The 16,123-nt window shown below is 40.7% G+C and overlaps 1 protein-coding gene across 1 annotated transcript in view; it reads right to left on the bottom strand.

Moving 5' to 3' along the window:
* LOC120534707 (zinc finger protein 91-like) overlaps positions 1–16,123 on the bottom strand; it is a 143,839-nt gene that overhangs the window by 113,097 nt on the left and 14,619 nt on the right. Inside the window, exon 3 of the mRNA XM_039762293.1 lies at positions 12,964–13,787. Coding sequence (XP_039618227.1) covers positions 12,964–13,787 — 824 coding nt within the window. The remainder of the gene's footprint in view (positions 1–12,963; positions 13,788–16,123) is intronic.

Raw genomic sequence — 16,123 nt, 5'->3', positions numbered from 1 at the left:
ACCTTTACATTCATATACAGTGTGCTACCTACCACTATCATTTCATTAGTTGCCATTTTCATGATTCATATCGCCATAAGGGAAATGAGGTGGGATCATTGTAGTTGTCATATATTTAATTTATTATTATTTAATACATTCTTTAATTTATGTTTTATTTCCGGTTGCTTTTTTGTCTCTGTGAGGGACTGTGTGTGAATCGGGCCAAGGCTGGATGCGTTCCTGGGATTTCCCACCTAAATAAATCTCATCGATGGTGTGAATTTTAGCCGGGTTTTTAGTCCGCTACACAGTCTTGACACATAGACAGCCCTTTTAGGTAAATCCATTTCCACTGCAAAGAAGAAGCTCTCAAACAATCAGAAGCAGATAGACAGCCCCAAACTTATCCAGGAAAGTGAAACTCCATGGAGCTTCCACCACGTTTGGCCAGCATAAAGCAGTGACGGCAGCCTTGAACTCTCTCAGCTCCCTTAATTATTGGGCAGCATGAGGCAGTCAAGCAAAGCCTTCAGATTCTTGTGGACTTCAATCAAGGTCCACTTAACCTGTTAGCAGAAAAGCAAGTTTCTCCTTCACAGGAAAATTAAAGGAAGGAATTATTAAGGATAAGATTGGGCAACACCCAGCAAGGACTGGAGTGGTAGAGAACAGTCAGCATGGGTTTAGAAGAGGGAGGTTGTGTTTTACTAACATGCTGGAATTCTATGAGGAGGCAACAAAAGCATACGATCAAAGTGGAGCTTATGATATTATTTATCTGGACTTTCAGAAAGCATTTGATAAGGTGCCACATGAGAGGTTGGGCATCAAGTTAAAAGAAGTGGGAGTTCAGGGTGATGTTTTTAGATGGATGCAGAATTGGCTCAGACACAGGAAGCAGAGAGTGATGGTGCGAGGAACCTCATCAGAACTGGCCGATGTTAAGAGTGGTGTTCCACAGGGGTCAGTGCTGGGGTCACTGCTATTTTTAATATATATAAATGATTTAGATAGGAATATAAGTAACAAGCTGGTTAAGTTTACTGATGATACCAAGATAGGTGGACTGGCTGATAATTTGGAATCCGTTATATCATTACAGAAAGACTTGGATAGCATACAGGCTTGGGCAGATTTGTGGACAATGAAATGTAATGTCAGTAAATATAAAGAATTACACATAGGAAGTAAAAATGTGAGGTTTAATACACAATGAGAGCTCTCAAAATCGAGAGTCCACCTTAGGAAAACAATTTAGGAGTCCCAGGAAGAAGCACCACAGATGCAATATTTTCTCTGAAGGTGTTGATGGAGAAGTTTAGAGAAGGCCAGGAGAAGTTGCAGTTTTGGTCTCCAGGCTACAAAAAGGACATAGCAGCGGTCCAGAGAAGACCGACGAGGCTGATTTAGGACTACAGGTGATAAGTTATGAGGAAAGATTAAAAGAGCTGAGCCTTTACAGTTTAAGCAAAAGAAGATTAAGAGGTGACATGACTGAAGTGTTTAAAATTATGAAGGGAATTAGTACAGTGGATCGAGACTTGTATTTTAAAATGAGTTCACCAAGAACACGGACACACAGTTGGAAACTTGTGAAGGGGAAATTTCGCAAAAACATTAGAAGGTTTTTCTTTACACAAAGAGCGATAGACACTTGGAATAAGTGACCAAGTAGTGTGGTAGACAGTAAGACTTTAGGGACTTTCAAAACTCAACTTGATGTATTTTTTGGAAGAAATAAGTGGATAGGACTGGCAAGCTTTGTTGAAAAATGCAGCCGACATGGTGAAGTGATACTTCCATTGATTCAATGTCTACAAAGAATGTAGTCAGACCACCATCGGTAGCTGGAGCAGCTCAGGACAGTGGAGACAAGAAATGTATTTGAAGCAATTTGGGGTCAGAGAGTCCCTGCCAGTGTTACTGTGGAGGCTCAGTGTTGTTATTATCCTCACATCAGCCCAGCGTGACTGGCCCCCTAAGTTACATTCTGACATCTTCCCTCATCTGTTTTACTTTACAAAAATATATCTGTCAATTCTAGCACAATCTTCTCCAAAGCAGGAGACCTCTTAAGGAAGAGGAGAAATCAGTTCAGCTCAAGTACATGTTGAACAGATTATATTTCTTAATGAGAAAACTTGAACTTTCAAAAACATTTACACAGTCAATTTCCCCATAGTTCATAATACATATACAGTACATTGTATATATTTACACAATCGCCATATCTATAGTACTGGCCAAATCTTTTAGAGCATCTCAGATCAGTTTTTCTACAAATTGAACCGCTTGAAATGCAACAAATGACCTAAAATTTTTGAAAAGGTAAATATAAACCTCTGGCACTTTTCTGTTTAAAGTTTAGTCAGTCAGTCATTTCCCAACCTGCTATATCCTAACTACAGGATCATGGGGGTCTGCTGGAGCCAATCCCAGCTAACACAGGGCACAAGGCAGGAACAAACCCCGGGCAGGGTGCCCACAAGGGACAATTTAGGACCGTCAATGCATCTAACCTGCATGTCTTTGGACTGTAGGAGGAAACCCACACAGACACGTAGGGAGAACATGCAAACTCCTCGCAGGGAGGATTGGGAAGTGAACCCAGGTCTCCTTACTGCGACTTACAACTGTGCCACCATGCCGCCCTATTTAAAGATTAGCTTAGCAAAAACTGAAAAAAGGAAATTTCAGAGTATTACAAATGGGCCTTCTTCAGGGAACAGCTAACAGATGTTCTGCAGCAATTCAAGCCAATGGAGCCTCGCAAGTTGAAGCAAACAATTTGCACAGGTGTCCCAACTTGTGTTGATTACTTACAAACCCTCTGTGCGTCTTAAGACAGAGTTGGACCAGACTGTGTTACTAGACCCCCTGAAGTACCACTTGGACAATATTCCAGTGATAATGGCAAGAAAATGGCAATTAACAAATGAAATGAGGCAGGGCATCATTTCCATTAGATGTGTAGGCCTTTCACAGAGATATTACAAAAAAAAATCCAAGTGTCCGTGAGTCCAGTGGTGTCCTACACAATCCAAAGGCAAACTGGAAAGAAACGCTGATGAGAAGAGCTGTGGCAGAGCCAAAGTCACCAGCCAATCAGAAGATGAGTTTCTGAGGGTCACCAGCTGGCGTGATCACAGGCGCCTCACAGCACAAACAGCTTCAAGCACAGTGCAGGTCCACAAAAGCCAAGTGTCAGTTTCTACTAAGAAGATGAGACTTTGTGCTGCTGGTCTGACAGGGAGAGTAGCAGGAAGAAAGCCATTCATTGAAAGGACAAAGCAGGGCCTTGAAATACCAGCTGTGGGCGACTGCAGACTGGACAAAGTCTCCTCTTCGACTTGCTCTTTCCAACTACTGTTAAGCTGTTTTCCTGTGTTGTGACTTCCTAAAAATATTGATCAACAGTTTATAGCTGTACTCATTAACCCCCATAAAAATCTGAGGATAAATATGATCTGGTCCTGGTGATTTGTTAGATTTCAACCTATTTTTAATCAAAGCAGCACTTCTCCCTCTACAATTTCTAGATCTTTAAGTATCTCCTCAGTAGTCCGTTCTACTGCTGAGAGGTTATCCCTTTCCGCACACGTGAAGAATTCAGAAAAATGCAAGTTTAGAGCATCTGCTATTTCCCTGTCTGTATCTTTAATTCCCTTTTAATATTCTTGATGCACTTCACCTCCTCCTTGACTGATCTTTTACTATTAAAACAATTTAAAAATCTCTTGGGTCATCATATTAGTTACATTTCTTTCTAACTTACTTTTAGATTCCCTATGGTTACTCTCGTGTTCTCATACACCATATGATTCCCATTGGAGTCATTAGTCTTAATCTTATTCGTCTGTTTTTTCCTTTGCAGCTTCCTTTTTAACTCTTTATTGATTTTTTAAAAATTTCCTATTACTTCCACATTTAGGTATGTATCTGTCCTGCATTACATGTAAAACATTTTTAAACCTGTTCCACTGCTCCTCGACTGTCTCCACATTTAAAAGCTTATCCCAGTCTATCCTCCTTAGATTTTGTCGCATCTGCTCAAAATTAGCCCTGCCAAAGTTCAACTTAACAATTTTAGTCTTTGCATCTGCACCTTTATGAGAATTATCTCTCTATTATAAAAAAACATCCTGGAGAGAAACACTAGGGTGACGAGACGTGATCTTCATGTGAAGATCATGGAAGACATTTAAAAGAAGCCGTGAGATGAAAGAGATTGGCCACGGAGCGTCTTGCGGGGACCTTAAACATGAGACTTTGTGTCAAGAGACTGACCCAGGACCATCTCGCGGGGATTCTTGCAAGACACGCCCTGCTTACAACCAATATTAAATAAGACCATGGGCAGCAAAACACGCAGACCCAGGGCTCTCATATTAAGCATATAAGGACAATACGTTCTAAATGAAACGTTGACGACTAAGTGAAGAAGAAAGCAGCGTGGAGAAAAGAGACTCAAAAGTGTTGGAGAGACAAAAAGAAAAATAATAATCTAAATGCACATTCATTCAAGGAAAGTAATTATCAGCCCGGAACAAGTGCAATTGAAAAAAGCACATCCAATCGGGCTCAGAATTTAAAGACAAAGTAGAACTTCATCAAGACGTTCACAAACGTTGGCGTTATACACATGCAGAGCGGGTTACAGATTATGAAAGCAGTGGAATTCGAAAGACTCAAAAAACAAATAAAAACCTTGGTGCAATACAAATGTGGAGAAAGTTAAAGAATGTGAAAGTAGGAAAATTAGAAAGTATAAAAAAAAGAAAGTAAAGATCGCAGCATCACAAACAAACAAATTATTACTCGAGAAAGGGAAAGTAATCACGACAGACCAGGTGTCATTGAAAACGGGACAAAGCGAGGTCTGAAATAAAAGACAAAGAGTAGAAAACAATCAATCAATCAACATTTATTTATATAGCACATATTAGCTCAAAGTGCATTACAAAATGAATAGAAAAATAGAAGACACAATAAAAAATAAACATAAGTCAACATTAATTAACATAGAATAAGTAAAGTCCGATGGCCAGGGTGGACATAAAACATCATAAAAAGGTTAAAAATCAAGGGGGGCAAACACATGCAGAGCAGGTTAGAGAAAATAAAAACTGGAGTTAAAAAGACTACAAAAAAAAAAAAAGTAGGTGCGAAACACATACAGAGCAAGATACAGAATATGAAAGCAGAAAAAAATGACGGTGTCAAAACAAAGACAGTAAAGATCGCATTAGTGCAAAGAAAGAGAAATGATTACTCTGAGAAATAACGAAAAGGCGAGTAGAGATCGAATATATGGACACAGGTGATATGTCAGAAGTATGTAAATATTGTAAGGCTTTGAAGTTCAAGTCAAGAGAATTTCAAAAACGGAGTTTACTTCACATGCATTTATTGGTTACTTTGCAAAAAAAATTATTAACTGCTGATGATGTCGATCGTTTTGTCTGTGCTGAAATTCCAAACAGAGAAAGCTATCCTGAATTATGGTACAAAGTCATTAAACACAAGTCTCACTGACCTCATTAAAAAGATTCTGCATATTGGGACTCAAACGATTCCAAATATTGTTTTTACAGAAGTTCTGAAATAAAAGTGAAACAAATGAAATAGCAACAATTCAAAGAAAAAAAAAATCTTACAAGTGCGTATCCGGAAAACCAAACACGGGGGTTGGCGAGCATAGCGAGCAGTTGGCGAAGCCCCTTAGTATTATATTATGGTCACTTGACCCTAGTGGTCCAATCACCTCTACACCCTCAATTCTATCCTGATTATTACAGAATACTAAATCCAGACAGGCTTCACCCCGTGTTGGTGCTTTAACATGCTGTGTTAAAAAACAGTCGCTGATTACATCTAAAAACTCCTGCTCTTGTGCTCCTCCATCTGCAAGGTTATCCCAGTTAATATTTGGATAATTAAAATCCCCCATGACTATAAGATCTCCCTGTAAACTTCCCTTTTTGATATCACTAATAAGATGTGTGTTGAAATTACTGCCTTCATCGGTGGGCTCTATTGCACACTCCTAAAATAAGGCCTCTTTCCCTAATGCTTTCCAGGTGAAGCCACACGTCCTCACTAAGATGGGGCTCATCGTCCAACTGAAGAGGACTTGCCTTTAAATTCTCTGTGACATCAACACGAACCCCACCTCCTTTTCTGTTCTGTCTATCCTTCCTAGAAAATGTGTATCCCTCTATGTTACACTCATCCCCATCTTTTTTTAATTTAGCCAGGTTTCTCTTATTGCTAAAATATCATAATTATGCTCAGCTATTTGTTTTATTTTTGATACTTGTAGTATTAAGGCAAGCTATTTTGACAAGTTACTCATTTTGCTTTTGCATTTAAACATTAAGTTAAAATTTACATTGCTATACACTTTTATTTGTTCATGTACAGTTCTAAACTCCACCCCATTAATTAGTTTAAACAAGCCTCGACTAACCTACTCATATGCCTCCTCAACGCATTGGTAAACCCCCTGGTTCTGATGTAACCCATCGCAGCAGAAGAGGTCCCATCTGTTGCAAAAGTAGTCCCAATGTCCCATAGGCCTTCTGATCTGCTCAGTCTTACCTGGACTGGTGCGTGGCACAGGCAGAACGTCAGTGAAGATAACCTTGTAATTTCTGCTCCTCAGCTTGGCACCTAATTCTTTACATTTTTGGCTCATTTTATATCTTGTTATTGTTTGGCTGCTAATTAAGGAAAAAGAAACAATTATTGGGTCTGAGTCTTCAAGAGCAAGTCAATCAAAACGAATGCAAAAGGAGTTAATTAGCAGCAAAAACTGATCACTAATTAAGAAAAGGCTCAGAATGAAAACCTGCAGCCACAGCGGCCATCCAGGACTGGAGTTGGGGACCCCTGATGTAGGATATGTGGTAGCCCAAGCTGGAGAGTTAGATAACACAGAGTGCAGTGTAGGTGGAACATTTAGAAGAAGATATTGGGAGTATTGGGTGATTTTAAAAAAATTAAAGGTTAAAGGTAAGTTATGTTTTAAAATAGTAGTAAAACCTGCAATGATATATGGACCGGAGACAAGGGCAGCAAAAGAAGTGCTGGAGAAAAAGTTGTACATGGCAAAAATAAAAATGCGAAAACGAATATGTGGTGTTACCAAAAAGGACAAGAAGACATAAGACAATCAGAGGTGTAACAAAAGTGAGACAATTACCTCAGAAAGTACAGGAAAGTAGGATGAAGTGGTATGAATGTGGGAAGAGGAGGAGAGACATAAGACATTTGACAAGAGGAGATCATTCCCTCCGTCAAGCCAGTTTGTTTAGCAAATAGCGATGGTGAGGCGAGGTGGATAGATAAAGGTAAGAATGTTCAGGACTGCAATGTATGGAGAAGGTTGATCAGGCACATCAACCTCACATAGAATTAGTAGAAGATGGAGAGGAAGAAGTGGCAAGGTAACACAGTGGTACAGTGCACCCGGAAAGTATTCACAGCGCAATCACTTTTTCCACATTTTGTTATATTACAGCCTTATTCCAAAATGGATTAAATTAATTTTTTCCTCAGAATTCTACACACAACACCCCATAATGACAATGTGAAAAAAGTTTACTTGAGATTTTTGCAAATTTATTAAAAATAAAAAAAACTGAGAAATCACATTAGTGATAGTGAGAAGAGACAGAGTCATGTAGTGAAGAAGAGACAGAAGGCCATGTAAAGAGAAAAGACAGAGGGTCATTTAGTGAGAAGAAACAAAGGGTTATGTAGTGGTTAGAGACAGAGTGTCATGCAGTGTTTAAAGACAGAGGGTCATGTAGTGGGAAGAGAAGGTCATGAGGGTCATCCAGTGTGATAGCAGACATGGGGTCATCCAAAAACGGGAAGGAGGTCATGTAGAATCAAAGTAGACATGGGGTCATCCAAAAAAAAAAAAAGCCCTCGGGGTCATGTAGTATCCGAGCAGACATAGGATCATCCAAAGAAAAAGACGTAAGGTCATGTAGTACGAAAGCAGACACAGGGTCATCCAAAAACCATTTACACAACCCTGTGTCTAAATTGTTATTCTAAGGGACAGAGAGCAGCACCTGGCAGCAGGCCCTATGTGTCTAATCCCTCACCTCTCAGGACCAAACTCCTCACAACCAGATGTACGGTAGTTTCTACTTCTTGTTGGAGAATCAGAATACTTTTGTATTTTGTATACTTTTTTTGTTGTTTTCCTATTAATTCCCTTCACCACCTTTGCAAACAGGCCACTGTCTTGTGAAGCCATGATGTCACCCCTTAACCTCTTACACCCAACCAGAGGGGACTGGGCGGTCTCATGGTCTGGAATCCCTACAGATTTTATTTTTTCTCCAGCCGTCTGGAGTTTTTTTTTTTTTGTTTTTTCTGTCCCCCCTGACCATTGGACCTTACTCTTATTCGATGTTAATTAATGTTGATTTATTTTGTTTTCTTACTGTGTCTTTTATTTTTCTATTCTTTAATATGTAAAGCACTTTGAGCTACTGTTTGTATGAAAATGTGCTATATAAATAAATGTTGCTGTTGTACACCACAATGGCATTATCAGTAATTTCCACCTCGGGGATGGGCGGGGGGGTATTGGTTTGGTGGAGTTATGTACCCAAAAATAAAGTTTCATTTTTTTCTGAAAATAACACAGGACAGTCGATTATTATGTGTTGTACTAGAACCTGATAGATAACTTCTCAAATCTGACAGATTGGGCGTTGATATTAAATTTAAACATTCTTTGACTTAAATAAATAACACTTAGCGGCAATTTCTATTTTCATTTTCTTCTTTCTAATGCAGCATGTTTCATGTACCAGTAATGACAGGTCAGCCATTTCACTTTTGTGTTCTGAACTGCACCTCTATAAAGTTATATGTTATCAGCAAAAATGAATCAATATTTTGAGCATTTGGCACCATGTTTGTCCCTGTTAGCCCTAAAAACCTCTCCAAACAGGTCTCCTAGTTTATAATTATTTTATTCCACATAAAACACTGTACCATGTACAAATTTTAAACACCTCACTCAAATATGCCAAAACATTCCTCTTGTTGTCCTGGTGTGCCCTGCTGCGTGTTGGCATTCACATACGCTCATCTGCTCCACATGGCCTTCTTCAGGCTACAGGGGAGGCTTCACATACCCATATATGGGGATTGGGCTGGCCACTCCATAATGTCAATCTTGTTGGTCTGGAACCAAGATGTTGCTCATTTACTGGTGTTTTTTGGGTCCTTGTCTTGTTGAAACACTCATTTCAAGACCATAAGGCAACGTGACCTCTTCAAATATTATGAGGTATTCAAACTGATCCATGATAAATAGGCCCGACAGCACAGTATGAGAAACATCCCCATAACAAGATGCTTCTGCCACCATGCTTCACTGTATTCACATTGTACTGGGGCTTGAAGTCAGTGTTTGGGGGCTGTTGGCTCCTAGACCCAAAAAGAACAATCTTTCTTTCATCAGTCCACAAAATGTCAACATGTTCTTTGGCAAATTGTTTCCTTTTCAGCAAATGTCAAGTGGACTTTGTGGGGACTTCTTGCCACTAGCTTAGCCTCACATACAGGGAGTGCAGAATTAGTAGGCAAATGAGTATTTTGTCCACATCATCCTCTTTATGCATGTTGTCTTACTCCAAGCTGTATAGGCTCGAAAGCCTACTACCAATTAAGCATATTAGGTGATGTGCATCTCTGTAATGAGAAGGGGTGTGGTCTAATGACATCAACACCCTATATCAGGTGTGCATAATTATTAGGCAACTTCCTTTCCTTTGGCAAAATGGGTCAAAAGAAGGACTTGACAGGCTCAGAAAAGTCAAAAATAGTAAGATATCTTGCAGAGGGATGCAGCACTCTTAAAATTGCAAAGCTTCTGAAGCGTGATCATCGAACAATCAAGCGTTTCATTCAAAATAGTCAACAGGGTCGCAAGAAGCGTGTGGTAAAACCAAGGCGCAAAATAACTGCCCATGAACTGAGAAAAGTCAAGCGTGCAGCTGCCAAGATGCCACTTGCCACCAGTTTGGCCATATTTCAGAGCTGCAACATCACTGGAGTGCCCAAAAGCACAAGGTGTGCAATACTCAGAGACATGGCCAAGGTAAGAAAGGCTGAAAGACGACCACCACTGAACAAGACACACAAGCTGAAACGTCAAGACTGGGCCAAGAACTATCTCAAGACTGATTTTTCTAAGGTTTTATGGACTGATGAAATGAGAGTGAGTCTTGATGGGCCAGATGGATGGACCCGTGGCTGGATTGGTAAAGGGCAGAGAGCTCCAGTCCGACTCAGACGCCAGCAAGTTGGAGGTGAAGTACTGGTTTGGGCTGGTATCATCAAAGATGAGCTTGTGGGGCCTTTTTGGGTTGAGGATGGAGTCAAGCTCAACTCCCAGTCCTACTGCCAGTTTCTGGAAGACACCTTCTTCAAGCAGTGGTACAGGAAGAAGTCTGCATCCTTCAAGAAAAACATGATTTTCATGCAGGACAATGCTCCATCACACGCGTCCAAGTACTCCACAGCGTGGCTGGCAAGAAAGGGTATAAAAGAAGAAAAACTAATGACATGGCCTCCTTGTTCACCTAATCTGAACCCCATTGAGAACCTGTGGTCCATCATCAAATGTGAGATTTACAAGGAGGGAAAACAGTACACCTCTCTGAACAGTGTCTGGGAGGCTGTGGTTGCTGCTGCAATGTTGATGGTGAACAGATCAAAACACTGACAGAATCCATGGATGGCAGGCTTTTGAGTGTCCTTGCAAAGAAAGGTGGCTATATTGGTCACTGATTTGTTTTTGTATGTCAGAAATGTATATTTGTGAATGTGGAGATGTTATATTGGTTTCACTGGAAAAATAAATAATTGAAATGGGTATATATTTGTTTTTTGTTAAGTTGCCTAATAATTATGCACAGTAATAGTCACCCTGCACACACAGATATCCCCCTAAAATAGCTAAAACTAAAAACAAACTAAAAACTACTTCCAAAAATATTCAGCTTTGATATTAATGAGTTTTTTGGGTTCATTGAGAACATGGTTGTTGTTTAATAATAAAATTATTCCTCAAAAATACAACTTGCCTAATAATTCTGCACTCCCTGTAGGCGTACTCTTAATTGTAAAAGTACTCACAGACCTTCTTTGATCTTCCTGGAGCTAATCACTGACCGAGTCTTTGCCATTTTGGCTCTTCTTCAACCCATTCAATCGGTAGGTTTTCCATTTCCACATAGTGGATGGAATGGGGGAGAGAGCATACTCAGGGCATTACTTCTCCCAGGATGCTAGATGGTGGCTCACCAGGTTGCAGCAGTGCCTCAGCCTCCCACAGGGCTTCTTGGAAGATTGGAGCCCAGTCTGCTGGGTTCCATGGGTGCCACCAGGGGGCGTTGCAGGAACAGCTGAGCCCTTTGGTGCAGCCCCTCTGCCACACACGGAAGATGATCCACAGATACCTGGAGCACTTCCAGGTGCCCTATAAAAGGAGCCAGCTGCCACTACTCCGGGAGCTGGAGGACAAAGCTTACTAGGAGTGGAGTTGGAGAGGAAGAGAAAGAAGAAGAAAAGAAAGTGTTCTGTGCTGTGGGTCTAGTGCTCTAACTGTGCTGTACATGTGGGAAACGGGAAGGTGTTTCCCACGAGGAAAAATAAACTAAAAACGTGTGTGCGGAAGTTGTGTCCTGCATCTGTCAGAGTCGGGTTTGGGCAGCAGGAGCGCCCTCTGCAGGCCACAAAGTCCAAAGTATTAATACGTTTCTTCAGTGTTAACATTTCTGAGGACTGTGATCAGTTCTGTTGTCATGGTGGTGCTGCATGACTGTTGGTCAATGGAGCATGGTGGTTGAAATGAAGTTTATCAGGACAGGGTGGATACCGTAAAGGGTTTGTTTGTAATCAATCAATGCCACACTAAGGTTTCTGCATTTCTTGCAAAATTTCATAATCACTTTGTTTAGTAGGAGTTGGCTTATAGTTACACAGGACTTTCTCTTATTTCCTTTCTGCGCTATTGCCGTCAAGTTGTTTTGGGCCAAGTGTTTGTAAATTCCAGCTGTGTCCACCAAAGTCAAGAACTTCTAACTAGTAGAGAGGCAGGTTATCAGGTCATAGTTTTTAGAAAAATTAATGTATTTCACTTTTTGCAAGCTGGAAGGTTCTCCCTTTTTTTGTGAGCCGCTGTACTGTTATCTCTGTTTGCTGCATTACCATCCTTTCACAATCAGCCATATCCTGGTGCAGGGATGTTAGGTGCTCTGAGCAGAATTAGGTACCATGGCTGGCCCAGCTACCTTCCACTTAGCAGAACTTTTGTATTTATTTATAAGCACTTCTGCTCTTACCTAAGTCCATCAGACTTCTTCCACTTGGGTTATTTCAATTTCCATCTGTAATTTGGTTATCCAAGTTTTTTCTTTATGTCCTTGAGAATATTCATAAATGTTTCCCCGATATTCTTTCTTTTTGTTAGGTGATATAGTTATGTTCAGGTTCACTCTAGAACTTTCTTGATTATTCCTTGAATGGTCTGCTCTGTATCCCATCTTAGAGTTTGTGTTTATGTTCAGGTCTTCATATGTTAATATACAATTCTGCAATTTTCAACTGATCTTTGCGTGATCTCACTCCTTCTACTTAGACTTAAATAAGTCTGTACTATTATGATGGGACCAGCACCACTACCACCAATCTGGGCTGTCACTCTAATGGACGTCTGAAGATGTTGCACAATTGCTACCACCATCACCTGCCCAGGTACTGAAGCATGGATTGTGCACCTTTTTTTTTTTTTTTAAAAAGGACATATGTGGCCACTTTGAGTTATTATTATTATTAGTATCATTTTATACTAAGAATATATTTTTGCCTTGATGAGATTTAGTATGGGTCTTGTACAACAGAGCCCAAGGCATGAAGGTGATCTTCTTAAGATTATAAGACTTAAGTTGATAGGTGGGTGACTCCTTCCTCCTTCTTGCCCATCTTACTTACTGCTTGCGGCTTCTTTCTAGTGTGAATTCTAGCATGTCTCTGAAGAACGTTCATATAACGGAATTGTTTGCCACATTCCAAGCAGAAAAATGGCTTCTCTCCCGTGTGAATTCTTGTGTGGCTCTGTAGTCCACACCTGTCAAGGAACTTTTTGCCACATTCCACACAGCAATACGGCTTCTCTCCGGTGTGAATTCTTGTGTGGCTCCAAAGACTAGCCTTGTGACTGAATTTTTTGCCACATTCCAAACAGGAATATGGCTTCTCGCCTGTGTGAATCAAAGTATGGCTCTGAAGGTCCTTCCTGTCACAGAATTGTTTGCCACATTCCAAACAGCAATACAGATTCTCTCCTGTGTGAATTCTACTGTGGTTCCGAAGGTCGCTCCTTTGACGGAATTGTTTGCCACATTCGGAGCAGCAATACGGTTTCTTCTCGCCTGTGTGAATTCTTGTGTGGCTCCAAAGGCCACTCCTGCGACCAAATTGTTTGCCACATTCCAAACAGCAAAACGGCTTCTCTCCAGTGTGAGTGATTTTGTGCCTATGCAACGCACTCCTGTCACTGAATTGCTTGCCACATTCAGAACAGCAAAATGGCTTCTCTCCAGTGTGAATTCGCTTGTGGGTGCAAAGGCCACCCCTCTGACAGAACTGTTTGCCACATTCCAAACAGCAGTATGGCTTCTCCCCCGTGTGAATTCTTTGATGGCGCTGAAAGGAGCTCCTTTGACAAAACTGCTTGCCACATTCAGAACAGCAGTGAGGTTTGTTTCCTGTATTAAATGTAAAAGACAAAAAAAAAAAAATCAACCCACTGCTCTATTACTGGCATTATATCACAAAATGGCGGTTAAAATAATGGGCAACATTTCATAAGCACAGGAAATAAGATTTCACATGGAAAGCCGCTCCACTTGTTAATTTCTTTTTCTGTGTTCCAACTACACATCACCTGAGCACACTCTTCAGATCCAAGAAGTTAAAACAGCAAGCTAAACAGATCAGGTGGGAGAGACCCAAATGACAAGATCATTGGTTGCATTTTGTTTTGTGTTTTACAGGACCGTATCGTCATTTTGTAATCATACTCTTAAAATATCATTCAAAATTACAGTACAGTAATCCCTCCTTGATCGCGGGGGTTGCGTTCCAGAACCCCCCGCGATAGATGAAAATCTGCGAAGTAGAAACCATATGTTTGTATGGTTATTTTTATATATTTTAAGCCCTTATAAACTCTCCCACACTGTTAACATTATTAGAGCCCTCTAGACATGAAATAACACCCTTTAGTCAAAAGTTTAAACTGTGCTCCATGACAAGACAGAGATGACAGTTCTTTCTCACAATTAAAAGAATGCAAATATATCTTCTCTTCAAAGGAGTGCCCGCATCAGGAGCAGAGAACGTCAGAGAGAGAGAGAGAGAGAGAGAGAGCGCGAAAGAAAAGCAAACAATCAAAAAATCTATACGTGCTTTGGGCTTTTAAGTATGCGCACCACGATAAAGCAGTCGCAAAGAAGGGAGCAATGTGAAGGTAGTCTTTCAGCATTTTTTAGAGTAACGTCCGTATCTTCTAGGCAAATGTAATGGAAGGATTTTTCTAAAGGGGGGGGGGATCAAGAGAGCAGATGGGCGTTGGTCGCTCAGCGCAAAAACCAGCTTCAAGAAGGAAAAGTACTGGGAATATAGCCAGAGGGTTATGCTGACTTGTTTTTCACTTTGAGGGGCTTTTACTGTATTTTTGTGTGCCTCCTGGTACCAGACGCCGTCTCCGTCAGGATAAAGGGGCATGCTGACTTGTTTTTCACTTCAAGGGGTTTCATTACGCAATTCTTATTTTTTGTGTGCCTTTTGGTACCAGGTGTCGTCATCATCAGGACCAAGTGCAAAACAACACCGCGTCCCGTGGAAAGGTGTGTGTGCTGAAACTAATCACTTCTGTATACACTGCTTGCACGTAGCGCTTTGGGCAAGGGCGCTCAATTAGTATATAAGGGAAGGTTTAAGCCCTCAGTTTCTTGGAGGCTCAACCGTGGGGACAGCGCGCACCGCCCGGTATTTGAATGACAAAAATGAGTTGGTCCTCTGACAAGACTGACAAGCGGGCCCCCTCAGTCTACTGGTCTGGGATGATGGCTCTGTGTCTTTTTATATGTCTGTAAGTATTGTTTTGTTTTGTATGTCTGCATTATATGTGTTTGATTATTATAGTTGATTAAGTAAATAAAATAGAAGTATTGGACCTCTTCTCTCTGATCCTTTGCCTACTTATGTTCTAATCCCTTGAACCATTTTCCCGCAACAAAACAGCAAACAGCCCCTCTGCTCACACCCCCTCCGTCAGGCGCAGAGAATGTCAGAGAGAGTGAGAGAGAACGAGAAAAGCAAACAATCAAGCACCGCGCGGGAAGCATATCGTATATCATTGAGGAGTTTTAGTTAATATGTAATACATGCTCTGATTGGGTAGCTTCTAAGCCATCCACCTATAGCGTCCCTTGTATGAAATCAACTGGGCAAACAAACTGAGGAAGCATGTACCATAAATTAAAAGACCCATTGTCCGCAGAAATCCACGAACCAGCGAAAAATCTGTGATATATATTTAGATATGCTTACATTTAAAATCCGCGATAGAGTGAAGCCACGAAAGTCGAAGCGCGATATAGCGAGTGATCACTGTATTATTATAGATAAGGTGTACATAGTACTTTTACAAGATATCCATCTCAATTCTAATGATGTACACCGTGCTGCCTTTGAAAAATATTTTGCTGCAGCCTTGTTTATCACTCCTACCCGTAAGAACGGAATATTCATTTTAGTTCAGCAATCGTTACGGCGCAAGGCGCAAGATTCTTGCCTCAGGTTGTGCTATGCTCTCGCTGCAGTAGGAGGCAGTGTGTTCTCTTTTTGTTCGATTTATGCTCCCAACCACATATAGAGATACTTTGTTTCAGATATGGTTAAAAACATGCTCGCATTTCATTGTTTTAAATTTATGATTGGTATTAATGCAAATTCCTTTATTGAACCACTTTCAGATGAAGCTCTTCCTATGATCAATCAGCAGATTGCTCCTGCCTCTTCTCCTCTGGCAGATCTA

The sequence above is a fragment of the Polypterus senegalus genome, chromosome 8 (genome assembly GCF_016835505.1).
Source record: "Polypterus senegalus isolate Bchr_013 chromosome 8, ASM1683550v1, whole genome shotgun sequence".
In the NCBI taxonomy this organism is placed as follows: domain Eukaryota; kingdom Metazoa; phylum Chordata; class Cladistia; order Polypteriformes; family Polypteridae; genus Polypterus; species Polypterus senegalus.
This window is presented reverse-complemented; position numbering and strand designations above follow the sequence as displayed.